Source organism: Ylistrum balloti, unplaced genomic scaffold (assembly GCF_031769215.1).
Source record: "Ylistrum balloti isolate Yb309-2 unplaced genomic scaffold, AGI_CSIRO_Ybal_v1 Utg371198, whole genome shotgun sequence".
Classification (NCBI taxonomy): Eukaryota; Metazoa; Mollusca; class Bivalvia; order Pectinida; family Pectinidae; genus Ylistrum; species Ylistrum balloti.
In genome coordinates, this window is record NW_026782652.1 from 73,934 (window position 1) to 86,617 (window position 12,684).

General features: G+C 32.6%; 2 protein-coding genes across 4 annotated transcripts in view; both read left to right on the forward strand.

Moving 5' to 3' along the window:
• Window positions 1-1,861, forward strand: part of LOC132561398 (poly [ADP-ribose] polymerase tankyrase-1-like) — a 29,535-nt gene extending 27,674 nt beyond the window's left edge. For all 3 annotated transcript variants that reach the window (XM_060226123.1, XM_060226124.1, XM_060226122.1), the window contains exon 4: window positions 1,384-1,861. In XM_060226123.1, the coding sequence (XP_060082106.1) occupies window positions 1,384-1,841 (458 nt within the window). In that variant the 3' untranslated portion in view covers window positions 1,842-1,861. The remainder of the gene's footprint in view (window positions 1-1,383) is intronic.
• A 9,687-nt stretch (window positions 1,862-11,548) lies between these two features.
• Window positions 11,549-12,684, forward strand: part of LOC132561399 (serine-rich adhesin for platelets-like) — a 37,618-nt gene continuing 36,482 nt past the window's right edge. Inside the window, exon 1 of the mRNA XM_060226125.1 lies at window positions 11,549-11,561. Within this exon, the coding sequence (XP_060082108.1) occupies window positions 11,549-11,561 (13 nt within the window). The remainder of the gene's footprint in view (window positions 11,562-12,684) is intronic.

The window sequence follows — 12,684 nt, forward strand, 5'->3', positions numbered from 1 at the left end:
GGGCCAACAAGAGTGATTAGTAGAAGTTGACATAACTTGTTTCGCAATTGTTGTAAAATAAATAAAGTTTATAATATATTATTAATATGTAACAAATTTATTATACAAATATAATATATTTATGTTTTACATGTTGCGTGATGATAGCGTGAAATTGATTGTCTATGACACCCTTTATAATGTATGTAGATAATTATTTTAGGTCAGTAGAATCCTAAGTAATTTAGAACACACGTGATTAATTGTATTTCAATGTAAGATATTTAAATCAAAAAGATTTTTCCCTTTCATGGGATAAAATTCAGATCAGCTTTATAATTATATATACATAATGATATGAGGCAGTAATGAGTTAAAGCTGAACAATTCTTTTCGTGCCTATGTTTGCTATTTCTATCGTCATCCATCATCTCGTTTACGACGTATTTTTTGTGACAACAATCTTGATAGAATAGTTAGGTATCTATCTTATTGTCTTGTTAAAGTAGGTTTTATTGTTCGTAACACAAAAGATTGACTGCGTGTTAGGTTCAGGGTCAAACTGTTATTAAGTAAATACTCGTATTGATTTTAAATATATGGATGCAGAAGTTTACATCCTACCATAGAATATTTACAAAATGCAAATGTTTTTTTATTATTATTTTGAGTTCAATATTAATTGCTAACAAAATGAATCATAGATATACTTAAAAAATTAAAACCACTGACTGTTAGCTCAGAATGTGATTTTTGTTACAGTACGGATCTACTTTTAACAAACTGTTAGCGTCCAACCATACGTTTAGGAATTACCAAGCTTATCAGTTTTAAAGAAAACCGTAGATTTGCCATTATAAAGACTTGTAGCAAAAAACAATTTCGATTTAAGTCAATCATTTAACTTACAATTATCAGAAATTAATATAAAATCATGGTCGAAAGGCAAGAAAATCAAAATTCATGTCAACATATGACGTAAACATATGACGTCATATGGTCATTTCGCTGTTATTAGCTGTTTGTCAATTGAAAACTTGTATGTCCGAAACGTCTTGTTGTAGAACAGCTATAATTTCTTAAACACTTTTTCATAAACTTTTTTTTTTCTAAAATGGGAGACGTAGAAAATTATTTTATAAATCTTTTGTACAATCTAGGTATTTTTCAAACATATATTGATTTTTTTTCAGGATGAGTAAAACGAGCGTGATTTATAATTACGCGTTTTGTACTAAATTTATGTAGCTATAATGTAATTTTAATTTCCGTTTTCATAAATGGTAAGTCTCACGTTATCTCGTGCAAAATGTGTTTGACCAATTCAATTAAATTAACATCTGTACTTGAACATATACTTGTGTCCATGATCGTTGTTAATGTCACTTCCTCTTCCTGTTGCAGTCCAGTCTGGGATGACGCCTCTATTGGTGGCTGTCAACAAAGGCGACGCCGCGGTAACACGTGCCCTTATCTCACATGGATGCCGGATGGATGTTCGTGGCAGGATTACGCGAAGACCCGATGAGGAAGTGTACATGGACCCATTCGAGTTGGCAATCGAGAACGCGTCTTGGGATCTCGTGAAGTACATGGTGTCAGCAGGTTACCACCCTTCAAACCTCGCTTATCTGCGATCTTGTAGTCCAGCCATTGCACTTCCAACCTCACTCCGTATCAATAAGGAAATGTTGGTCTTCCTCAGGAAGGCTGCCTCCCAACCAACCAGCCTGTTCCAGTCAACTTTACTGATGATCTGGCGCACACTTGGTTCGGATCTACCAAGCAAAGTTCGCTTGTTATCTCTTCCATCCTCTCTGAAGTGTTTAATAATGTCAGAGGCGTTTTTGTCAAAATATTAATAAATTATTATTTCTCAAAATGATTATGTTTTCAATTACAACCTTTTGCACATGAGAAATGCTGGATCTGACTAATTATGAAACTATTCAGAAAATATAAAATTGTCTTCTACTCCGATCCTGTACCTCAACAATCGCTGTATATTGCACCACAAGCAGAAATCAATACAATTTACACATTTTGTCTGGATAAAATGCATTTCAATATAGAACATCAAAAAATACGAACATGTCCACATAATAATAATCAAAACTCAACTTCAATAAAACTAGGGCAAAATATGATCAAAGGAGAGATTTACACAGGGACACTTGAAAAAGTACAAAGAGAATAAGACCAGGTGTTACGGAAGAATGAGTGTCGTCTTCTTCATCGATGACACCCGCCAATAAAACTTGGTCAATCCAAGTAAGCACTGGCACGTTCTCAATTGGAAACAAGGAACTTAACAATGGAACCAACAGGCAAACTAACGAGCATCAAATGAAGCGATGTCGTGTGAACACTTGTGAAAGTAGATGTTTTCCAGCAGTCCAAGGATATGTACTAGCACGCTTGTATAAAATGAAGGGCATCAACTTAATTGTTTTTTTTTTAAATCTTTGTCATCATGTATTACTACCTCTGTATTCTTTAAATTCAATACGTGCACAACACTACAATAAGATCTAAGCCATTAATTAGACGGAAGCACGTTGCTGTCGTGCGTATTGGCGAAAAAAAACCTATTGGACCAATGCAAGTCACCATGGAGCTGAACATATTCATTATATGAATTAATTTTTCACTTTGATTCACTTTGACTAATTCAAACTCAGTATGTGATATGTTGAACCATTTTGGTAACATTCGAAGTTTTTTCCATGTAGAACATCTTTCTATTATCAAAAAGGAGGCTGACTTTGACATGGGGACTAAAACCTATGTTGCATTTTGTCTTTTGGAATAAAAACTGGTCTGTTTTATACATTGATTTACATGTTTATACTGCGGTCTACTTTCGTCGTGATTTACTGGCACTTTATTGTAATTCATTTATGTATTGATCTTGTTCGGCATGTGATAAGGTATTCCAGCATTGACATTGTTTTTGGTAGGTCGATACTATGGTTTTTTGACCTATGTATTGACGATATGGTATATTTTTCTCTGCGTTTTGACGCTGAATCGAAAATTTGATGCGTTGCTATTTTCGTATATGCTAAGTTTTATTCTGAAGGCGTTGTACGTATATCTAGAGGTGAACGGTGTCGTAAAACAAATTTTTCATTTTGACGCTGTGTTGAATATTAGCATTACCTGTTGACGCTGTGGTATATTTTATCTTTGTTGGTTTTTGTATAGTATTAATCTGTTTATGTGATGAGAATGAGTTTTCCATACTTTGCAACTCTGCTGGTACCAGACTTTCCTGAAAGACACGATAAAACACACTGAAAGGGAGATAATCTTGTAAAACCCAATAAAAGATTTAACTCATTAGCGGATCACGTGACGATAGACAGTTACACTATCATCACTAATTAGATGTCAACTTAACGGACAAACTTCAAAGAAAACGTTACGTATCCGCCTTCTTTTGTCTTAAATGTCATGCCATAAATCACACGGTTAAGTACAGGTGAAATGGCGACCTGAGAAACAGACATGACAGTGTGACAAACATATGAGATATAAATCCCAAGTAAACAGCTAGAGGGACATACGTATTTACATTTTTGTTATTTACTCCTAAAACACGGAGACATATTTCTACCATTCATTCATCTTCTTTAAGGCGAACTTGATTCTGTAAAACTTTTTATTGACATTTTCTGTGCTGAAGATCAGACATAACTGATTATCTTTAATGACACGTAAAGTGGGGTGTTATTGATAATTACATACGTAATTTCCTCTATATATACATATGCAAAAATGCACGTATTAGAAGAATCAAATGAATGTATAAAGTACGTTTATCATAAAAAATTGTACTTTTTCAAGATTGAAAAAAATAAATTATGAAAATGTAACACTTTTTAGCAACGAAGTTTAATTATGTTAAACTATTCCGATAATTGTCAGTTTCATTTTTGCTGATCCCATAAACATGATTGAAAACTGACATTCTCATCTTTAAAAAAACGATTTTATGGGAAAATTTAAATTTTCAAAGTCATTTAACAACTTATTAGTTTGTTACTTGAAAGGCTTTACGATGTAATGAAGATAAACGACACATTAGTTACAGGTGATTTGTAAAATCGAAGAAAAAAAAACAAAAACAAAAAACAAAAAAAATCCGATGACAATGACGCAATCGAAAGAAGATCACTCGAAGGCGGTGAAATAATGGCTATATATTTAGAAACACTAATTGTGAAAATAATTCTTTGCGATTGATCATGTGTAACAGTAGAAAGTGACTCATATACCTAAAACTGCATGTCACAGTGTCAGTGTCCCCGTTTAAAATCATGATGGATTGTAGTCATTAAATGGTCTTTATATATATATCTAAGGTGTGTTGAATAGGTCAATCTGTCAGAAAACGTCGAATTATACACAACAATGCATTTGTATTAGTTCGAAAGGTACAACAAATCATTAAATTTTGATACATTAATAGGCATAATCATTATCACAGTCGATATCAGAACAATTACTTATCATTGAGGGAAAAAAAAGAAGAAAAAAACGACATATCAACAGAATATTAAATCCAACTACAATTTGATGAAAATAGGTTAGATATATGAAACATAGATAGATTTACAGGGAAAATACTGAAACAGCACAATAAATAACCGTGAATCATGCCCACATCCAGTTGAATATATTTATATTTGTGGACTCATAATTAATATTGACTTCGATACAAAAGCGCAAGTTACATGTCTTATCACGAACTGGAGATATAGGGTTATAAACTACATGTACCGGCCTTTTATATCTAGCTATGCTTATCTATTTGTCAACTGAGAGGGAATGGGTATATATTGAATCGACTGCTAAAAGCAAGCAGGGAAGAAAGATACTACTATTTAGAAAGGGAAAGTCCACACCTGGTAAATAGAAATCTTCAGTGTGTATAAACGATGTACATAGTAAAAAATATTGGATATAAAAATCGATTTATCTAAAAGTAAAATGGAAGGCATTAGCAAGGTCTTTATGATATGTTTTGATAAGTTAAGTCTCGTTTGAAAACCAAAATATGTACACAAGACGAGTAAAGCAAGCAATTTGTGTGATTACGTCAGATGAATGTTAATGGAATGACTTAACCGCTATTAACGAATCAAATATGTTGCGTTATTAAACAATGTAATTTATATTCAGAAATATTTCACATACGAAAACATAATCATCAATATTTGTGACATAAAGAACTTAATTGACAAGTCAAAATTTAAACAGAAATGTCTGCTTAAAGAAATTATAGCTATATGTAGATAGGATCAGTAGACTAATGTCTAGACCGCAGACTCAAACAGGAACCGAACCCGAGTAAAAAACGCAAAAATGATTCCTTCTTTTAAAAATATAGTTCTTTGATAAAGGAATCATTTAAATCAAATAAAAGCATGGAACACTTATTGATTCAACCACGAGTGACTGATTTATACAAACGTGTCGCTCTTCAGTGAACATTTACTGTTAGACATGTCAAAATGTGTGACAAGTTCAGCTCACGCCAGGGTAATCTGACATGCCAGCTTTCATCTCAACATGATCTGCTTGCATTTGAATTACAAACTGACAAGATAAAGAGGTAGTGTTTCGTTACTCATTCCTGGAATGTTTACTCGAATTGTGAATCCTTCACTCCCACTCATCTCTCTCACGACCAGCTAAAGACTGGTCTAGTTTATTTTCATTGCAATGAGGTGATCTATAGAAATGGGCAAGGGCAGGATGAAGAAGAATACAGAACTGTATCACACATGAATATATGTAAACACAATTAGGAAAAGATATATATAAGGGAATATACTATATAGATAAAATGTATAGAATATAGAGTGTGAAATCAGATATTTTCTTTCGAACTAAATTTCCATAAAATACTACTCCTTTGAAGCATTTCATGGATGAATGAGATATCGCAACAATATGCTTGTACTAATTTTAACAGTCCCAGGACATATGAATAAGTTAATTAAGAATTTCTACGAAAAACCCAACGAAAATTAATGATTTAAAAGTAAATAAAATTGATCGCCACAGATAGATGGATTCATATAATGTAGGTACACATTAATTTGAAAAGACACACAAATGATAAAAAAACTTAAATTGTCAATGTAACGAGACATGTCGGAAATCTTTCGTCTTGGGTTAGATAACACATTTCAAAACAACTAAGATTTAGGCTAAGTATGTGCATGGGTTGATATCTACTACCTAATTTGCATTTTTACGAAACTTGACAGGAAATTAAGTAAAACAACTTTAAAATGGCTGAAAATATTGATTAAATTTTAAAATAAGTGAAGATCACGGAACATCTCAAATATCACCATTCGCTAGTTAATAAGAAATAATTGTTTAATTTTTGTTTTGCAATATTAACTCGTTACCGTTTTTTAATTTAATTTTTTGTTTGTTTTTTGTTTTGTTTTTTGTTGTTTTTCGTGTTGTTATTATTGTTTTGCTTTGTTTTTATTTTCTTCATTCATTTTTTCCAATTGATATAATCCACTTACTTTTGTTCCTTAATTATCTTTTACATGCTCGCGTACATTCAAGTCTAGCCCAAATTCTATGCACGCATCTAGTGGTTTGATTATCCCATCCTTCCATATCTGAGATTTATGACCCGTACGTGGTCCTATTGGATATCTGTAATATCATTGTTTAATGTGGTTTATGAATGATTCTATAAATGACTTTTACATGACTTTAATACATTTCTTTGCAATATCGTTTTAATTAGTATTCACTTTGTGTGTAATACGCACTCGTTGACGATATATCTGTCAGAGCATAGCTAATTAAATAGTTTACCGTGATTTTGGGTTTTGGGATACAGGTGCAACAAGCAAAATATATATGAGGATAGCCATTTTGATTTTATTACAAGAAACAAAATGGCAGGTTTTTTATGGCCATAGGTATCTCTCATCATCAGTTTGAGGTGACAAAATGACAGAGTATACCAAGTATCATCTTTGTGAGTCGGAAAATTAGTATAGCTTAGGGTGACAGATTACAAGTAACATTCCAGCGTGAAGAGGTATATAAAATCAACATAACACATACGATGGATATATATCAGAGTAAACATTTCCCGTACTTTTACAGATTCCGAGTGTGTATACATTTATAGGTTAATGTTCCTACTGACCTTTACGAGATTATTTTCGATTTTGATGTGTAAACATGCACACTTTCGTCCTCTCCACAATTCTTTGACGAATTGTTTAGCTTGTTTATATACTTTCATACTCTTGATAATTTCTGTAACTTAACACATCCGATTCTTCATATTTTAATGTCACTTGTATTTTGATATAAAAAGTACCAGAGTGTGCATAAAAGTGGAGAACTTGTCCAAGTGAGAGTGGAACGTCCATGTTCGCGTTAGACGGCGTACCGGCAACAGATGTTTGCACAATAGAACGACGACATCCCTGCCGACCATAAAAGCGTCATGTGTTGACTAGAAGGCACAAGCAAGCCAGACTACAATGGTAAAGTGATTACCGGATATGGAATGTTAGATTTTGGCGAAGAGTCCACTTGACTGATGATAGCCGCTTCGCACTTAGTCCGACAGACGACAGGGTCTGTGTTTGGAGACCACGAAAATGAAGTATACCATCAGAATCATATTCTAAGCACATCAGCTTTTGATCGTGTTGACTGTTTTGCGAATGCCTTTTTATAAATGGACAGAAGTGCCGTGATCTCATCCTTCGACCTTCAGTTGTTTTGCATTTTGATGCCCATTCATTGGCAGATCGACCTATCCTAATGGATGAAGATGCAAGACTATCTCCAATAAGAAGTGAAAGAAACGTTCCCATGGCTTGAAGTATTACCACAAATGAACCTATATGAGCATGTGTGGAACTATTTCGGGATCCAAAGAGTCAAACAATTGGATAATTACGGGCTGCATTTACGAAGGTTTCCTCAAAACAAACTTCGACAGATGGTTACTGTTTTCTGTTTTGGGACTAGATGCACAATATTTGTACCATAAACATGGTGGCTATACCACGATTGTCATGTTCATACCCAATAGAACTCAATGATTACTTACTCTCTTTGATTAAGTAATATGTTTTGGTGATTTTATGACGTATCTGTTGGTGAGAGACAATTAATACCGATGATAAAAGATACAGCTTTCCCACTTTCCTAATGACTGTGTATAGCTTTGTTAGATGTCTAATAGTCATTCCTATATACTGTGTTAAATTGTCTTTGAATATTTTTATATAGGTGGTCCTTAACGTATGGCTAGGATTATGTAATTAATTTCCATGCAATACCTCCTAATTAAATCTGGAAATACATCTATAAAAGGAAATATAACTGATTGATAAGAAATAAAACAGAAATAAGAAATAATGCAGTGATTGTTTTTAAGTCATAAGTAATTCATTATCACGAATAAAAAATGAAAAGAGTATTAATTCATATATATAATACTAAACTGCATATATTTTATGTTTAATGTCAAAATTATAATCATACTATGATACTTGTATGAATAGGGAAATATTCAACATCGAAATTGAATTTAATGAGCATATTAGTATACTAAAACACCATTGCTATGATGGAAAGCAATGCATCAAAACGTCATCATTGTAAGGAATTACGTACATGGAGTTCAAGAAACGTGAACAAATTTCCAAACTTACGACATTTCTAAACACAGCCATTTATATATTAAAGTAAATTCATTCTTTAACAAAATCTTAGGAAACACAAGCGTTAAACGTTATCAACAGTATTTGAAAGAGCCACTGATATATTTGAAGTTATAATATTCCAAGATAAAAATATCCAACACAATAACTTCAAACATCGGTTAAGGAAGATGTGTATATTTCCCTGTCCTTGTACGATATGAAGTAAGATGTGTTCCGTGATTGCTTTGTATTATCGGTATTATTTAAAATGTTCTTATTTTAGAATCTTGACAGGTGCTTGTCAGCATGTTCTTTTTTTTTGGTCTGATCTGATCACCATCTTGTCCCACAAAACGATTTGAATATAAAGGTTGTACGAAAGACACGCAGGTGAATAGCGCTTTTTAATACAAATTTAGAAAAGCTACAGTGTTGAACCTAGCTATGAATTAAATTACATCATACAGGTGTTTAGAACTTCTAGGCATCGTCAGTAATGCTAAGGGCCTACATGTTGAAGCCTCAGAGGCGACTGAGGAAAATCCGAGATGGTCGAAAGAAATGTCGAGATGGTGTGGTGCACTAGTCCCAAATTTGGTTATTTTCGTAAATTGCATATATCTGAGAACGACAGGTACACGTGTTTATTCTGGACCGTCCCACGAATAAATTAAAAGATGGCATGAAGGTTACGGCAAACATCATGTTCTTTCGACTATTTGTCTGTCTTTATCATGCTTTTTTGTGTCTTGAGAGTTTTCTTCGTTGACGTCGTACATTTTTTATTTATAGATATTACGCATTATTTGGAAGAATCAATGCAGAATAAAATTGTATCAGTATAGGAAAATCGGGCAATTGTTTTGTTATAAAGATGATAAACAACGTGATATGATATTAAAATCCTCTTCATAATGAATAATTTATCAAATCTACGTTATTGTAGGATGTTTTTTGTTATTTTCAATGGCGGTTATCAAAATCACGAAATTAAGTTAATTAATCAAAATAAATCGATTTTTGTTTCTTCTCTCAGTATTGATTTTATTTTGGCACCGCTATTGTGTGATTTATGATGTGAAATTAGTCGTTCTTCAAAAAGAATAATGATAAAAGCCTTCTTTTATTAGGATTATTACCATTATTATGTGCATAATCAAATTTAATAAAGCTAGGGAAAAAAGAATAAAGGAGAAACTTGCAAATTATTTGAAGACAAAGTCCAATAGTGGCGGATGAGTAGACGTCTTCCCTTTCATCGACGACTCATACCATGTAAGTCTTGGTCAGTTCAAGTAACGTTATGGTCACGAACAAGACCACGGTAAGCAACATCGGATCTAACAGCATCAAATAGATACAACTTCTTATCACATAAGGAAAAGACATAAGGAGATAGAGGTAAGTTAACTGTACGCCGATCAGTGATGTGAATTCCATAACAAAATGAGATATCTTGTTGTTCAAATTAATTATTGAATTAACATCAAACCTAAATTAATGTTTTAAGAAAATTACAAAGTTTATTTGTTTCTAGTTAATTTTGGAGACGTAAGCGAAAAAATATATAAACTTTTCGTCTTGTGATTTCTTCATCACATGAAACTGAGGCGGCAGTAAAAATAATGTATTTACTGGCTTCATTTCTATTAAATTTTCATGGTTTTCTGTTGTTTATTTTGTTCAGTACACGAAAATGGCAGGCTACCAACTACTAACGAGTATGCAAAAGCGACAAGAAACAAAAAGAAACCTCTTACTCAAATCCAATCAAATAACAGTAAGCTACAGGGAAGATATTCATGGAGACCCTATAGAAAGTACAAGGGTTGTAAGACATGTGTTCCAGAGGAATAAACAAAGAGTACAAAAGAAAAGTATTGACACACTCGGACATACTAGTGACTGATGGTAATGGAAACTTTGAAATAGACTATAATCCCCAGTCATGTCATACCACATCACTTGCAGATTAAGAGGGCGTTTAAACAATCAAAAAACCACACACAAACATTAATTAATGACATGCGGACAATCATCAAGGCGACAAATTAGATGGGGATATAACTATGTAGAATTAATCGAATTTTAACACTCGATCCCTGTAAGAAAACCACACAGTCACAACAGTTAATTTCACTGAACTGTGCTAATGTATTACGGTATACTTCACAGCGACACGAAGCTATTGTAACAATACAATCACTGTCAGTATGCTAATTATCTCATCGCTTGGTGACAGATAAGGAGGAAGGTAAGGATAGCAAATTCTTTAGTCAAGAGTGAACTACCAACCGTGCCTCACTAGACTGCCCTGGCATGATGAGGCTCTTTATCGTAACACTCTGTCTCGGTAAGTGTTCGTTTATGTTATTATTAATTTCATTTGATATTGAATATCCAAGATATTTTGCATTAATTGCAAAGTTTGAATTTTTTGAAACAAAGGAATGATTTTTTCTTCATATCCCACAGATGTTAAATCCCCGCATGAACTTACGAAATACTATGAATTGTATTTTCTTCCGCAATGGTTAAGTCATAACTAAAATCGTAACGTTATTAAGTCAGTTATTAGATGTTTAAAACACGCTTTAAAATTACTTTTGTTGGGGAATATAAAAAACTAATTTTATGTACTTTCAATCATTTTATATTTCATTCAGTCTTCTCTCTGGATAATAGTACAGTGACAATTAAGCATTTAATGATAGGATAACGAAAGCCGAGTATGTATGATTTTGAATTAAAATGAAAATTACTTTATGAATTAAGAATAAAAAAAAATCTTGGACTTTAGAAATAATAATAATACCATTTTCCCCCCGCGGCCGATAAACAAAATAAATAAAAACATGGTTTCGGAAGGTACATCAAACAATATGTCGAAATACAATGAATAAAATGGATGTATGATAAAAAATAAAACAAAATCTAAATCAAATGAAAAAGTTAGAAAAAGGAATTATCATCAGGTGAATATATATGTATAGGGGATCAATCACGATGAAGTAGCACCGACATAAATTGAGGCTATCATAAATATTTTTTATTAAGTCGAAGTGTTCCAAATAAGTGCAAAAATAAATTCCATTTCAGGAATAAACATATGGAAAATGTCTTTGTCAAGAAAATTTGAATTAATAGTATTGAGATGCATTTTGAATCATAAACATTACCGTAATCATAAGAAGGAAAATAGTAAACACATTGCAAAAGTGATGCATGGATATATGCTACATGAATTGTTATTTTCAATGTTATTGTAGTTAATTTCAAGAGATTATTTTGTCACTTTTCCAGGATGAAATCAAATTGGAAAATCTTAAATAATTCATTGTAAAACCATACTTTATTCCATGATTTCCCTAGACATTTACATGTTTATTATATCACTTTTGAGCAAATTATATCATTTAATAAAACAAACTTTTACAATAAATGCAAATAAAGCTTCTCTTCCAAGTCATTGAAAATGATGTCACACTAACATGCTCTGCTCCGAAGATTGCTCAAAGCAAATACGTGTGGATAACATCTATTTGGAATGGGTTAGAGTATAGCCAAATAATGAACCAGCTGTTTTGTACCGCTAGTTCTCGTCATTGATGTCTTTAGTTTGAAATCTAGAAAGCGCGGCGAAAATCAAAATTGAACGAAAGAAATGGCAAAATTCGAACGGGGATATGTACTAGAGATATAATTTAATTAATATCGTAATTGTCACTTATCTGTGATTTATATCTTCTCAGAAATATGTATGTGGAATATATGACTTTAGGTAAACAAACCAAGTCTGACTGACGATCGAGAATTAGCAATCCTTGATAGTTGCAGAAACAAGAAGTAGCGTGTTTGGGTTATAGATCCTAGACATTCTAGGCAAAGTTATACTCTTATCAAAGCGTTGTTCATAGATGAAAACAAAACTCATTGAATTGTGACTAGTTGGACAGGTAACCACGAGTGGCCACATTATACTGATACTTTG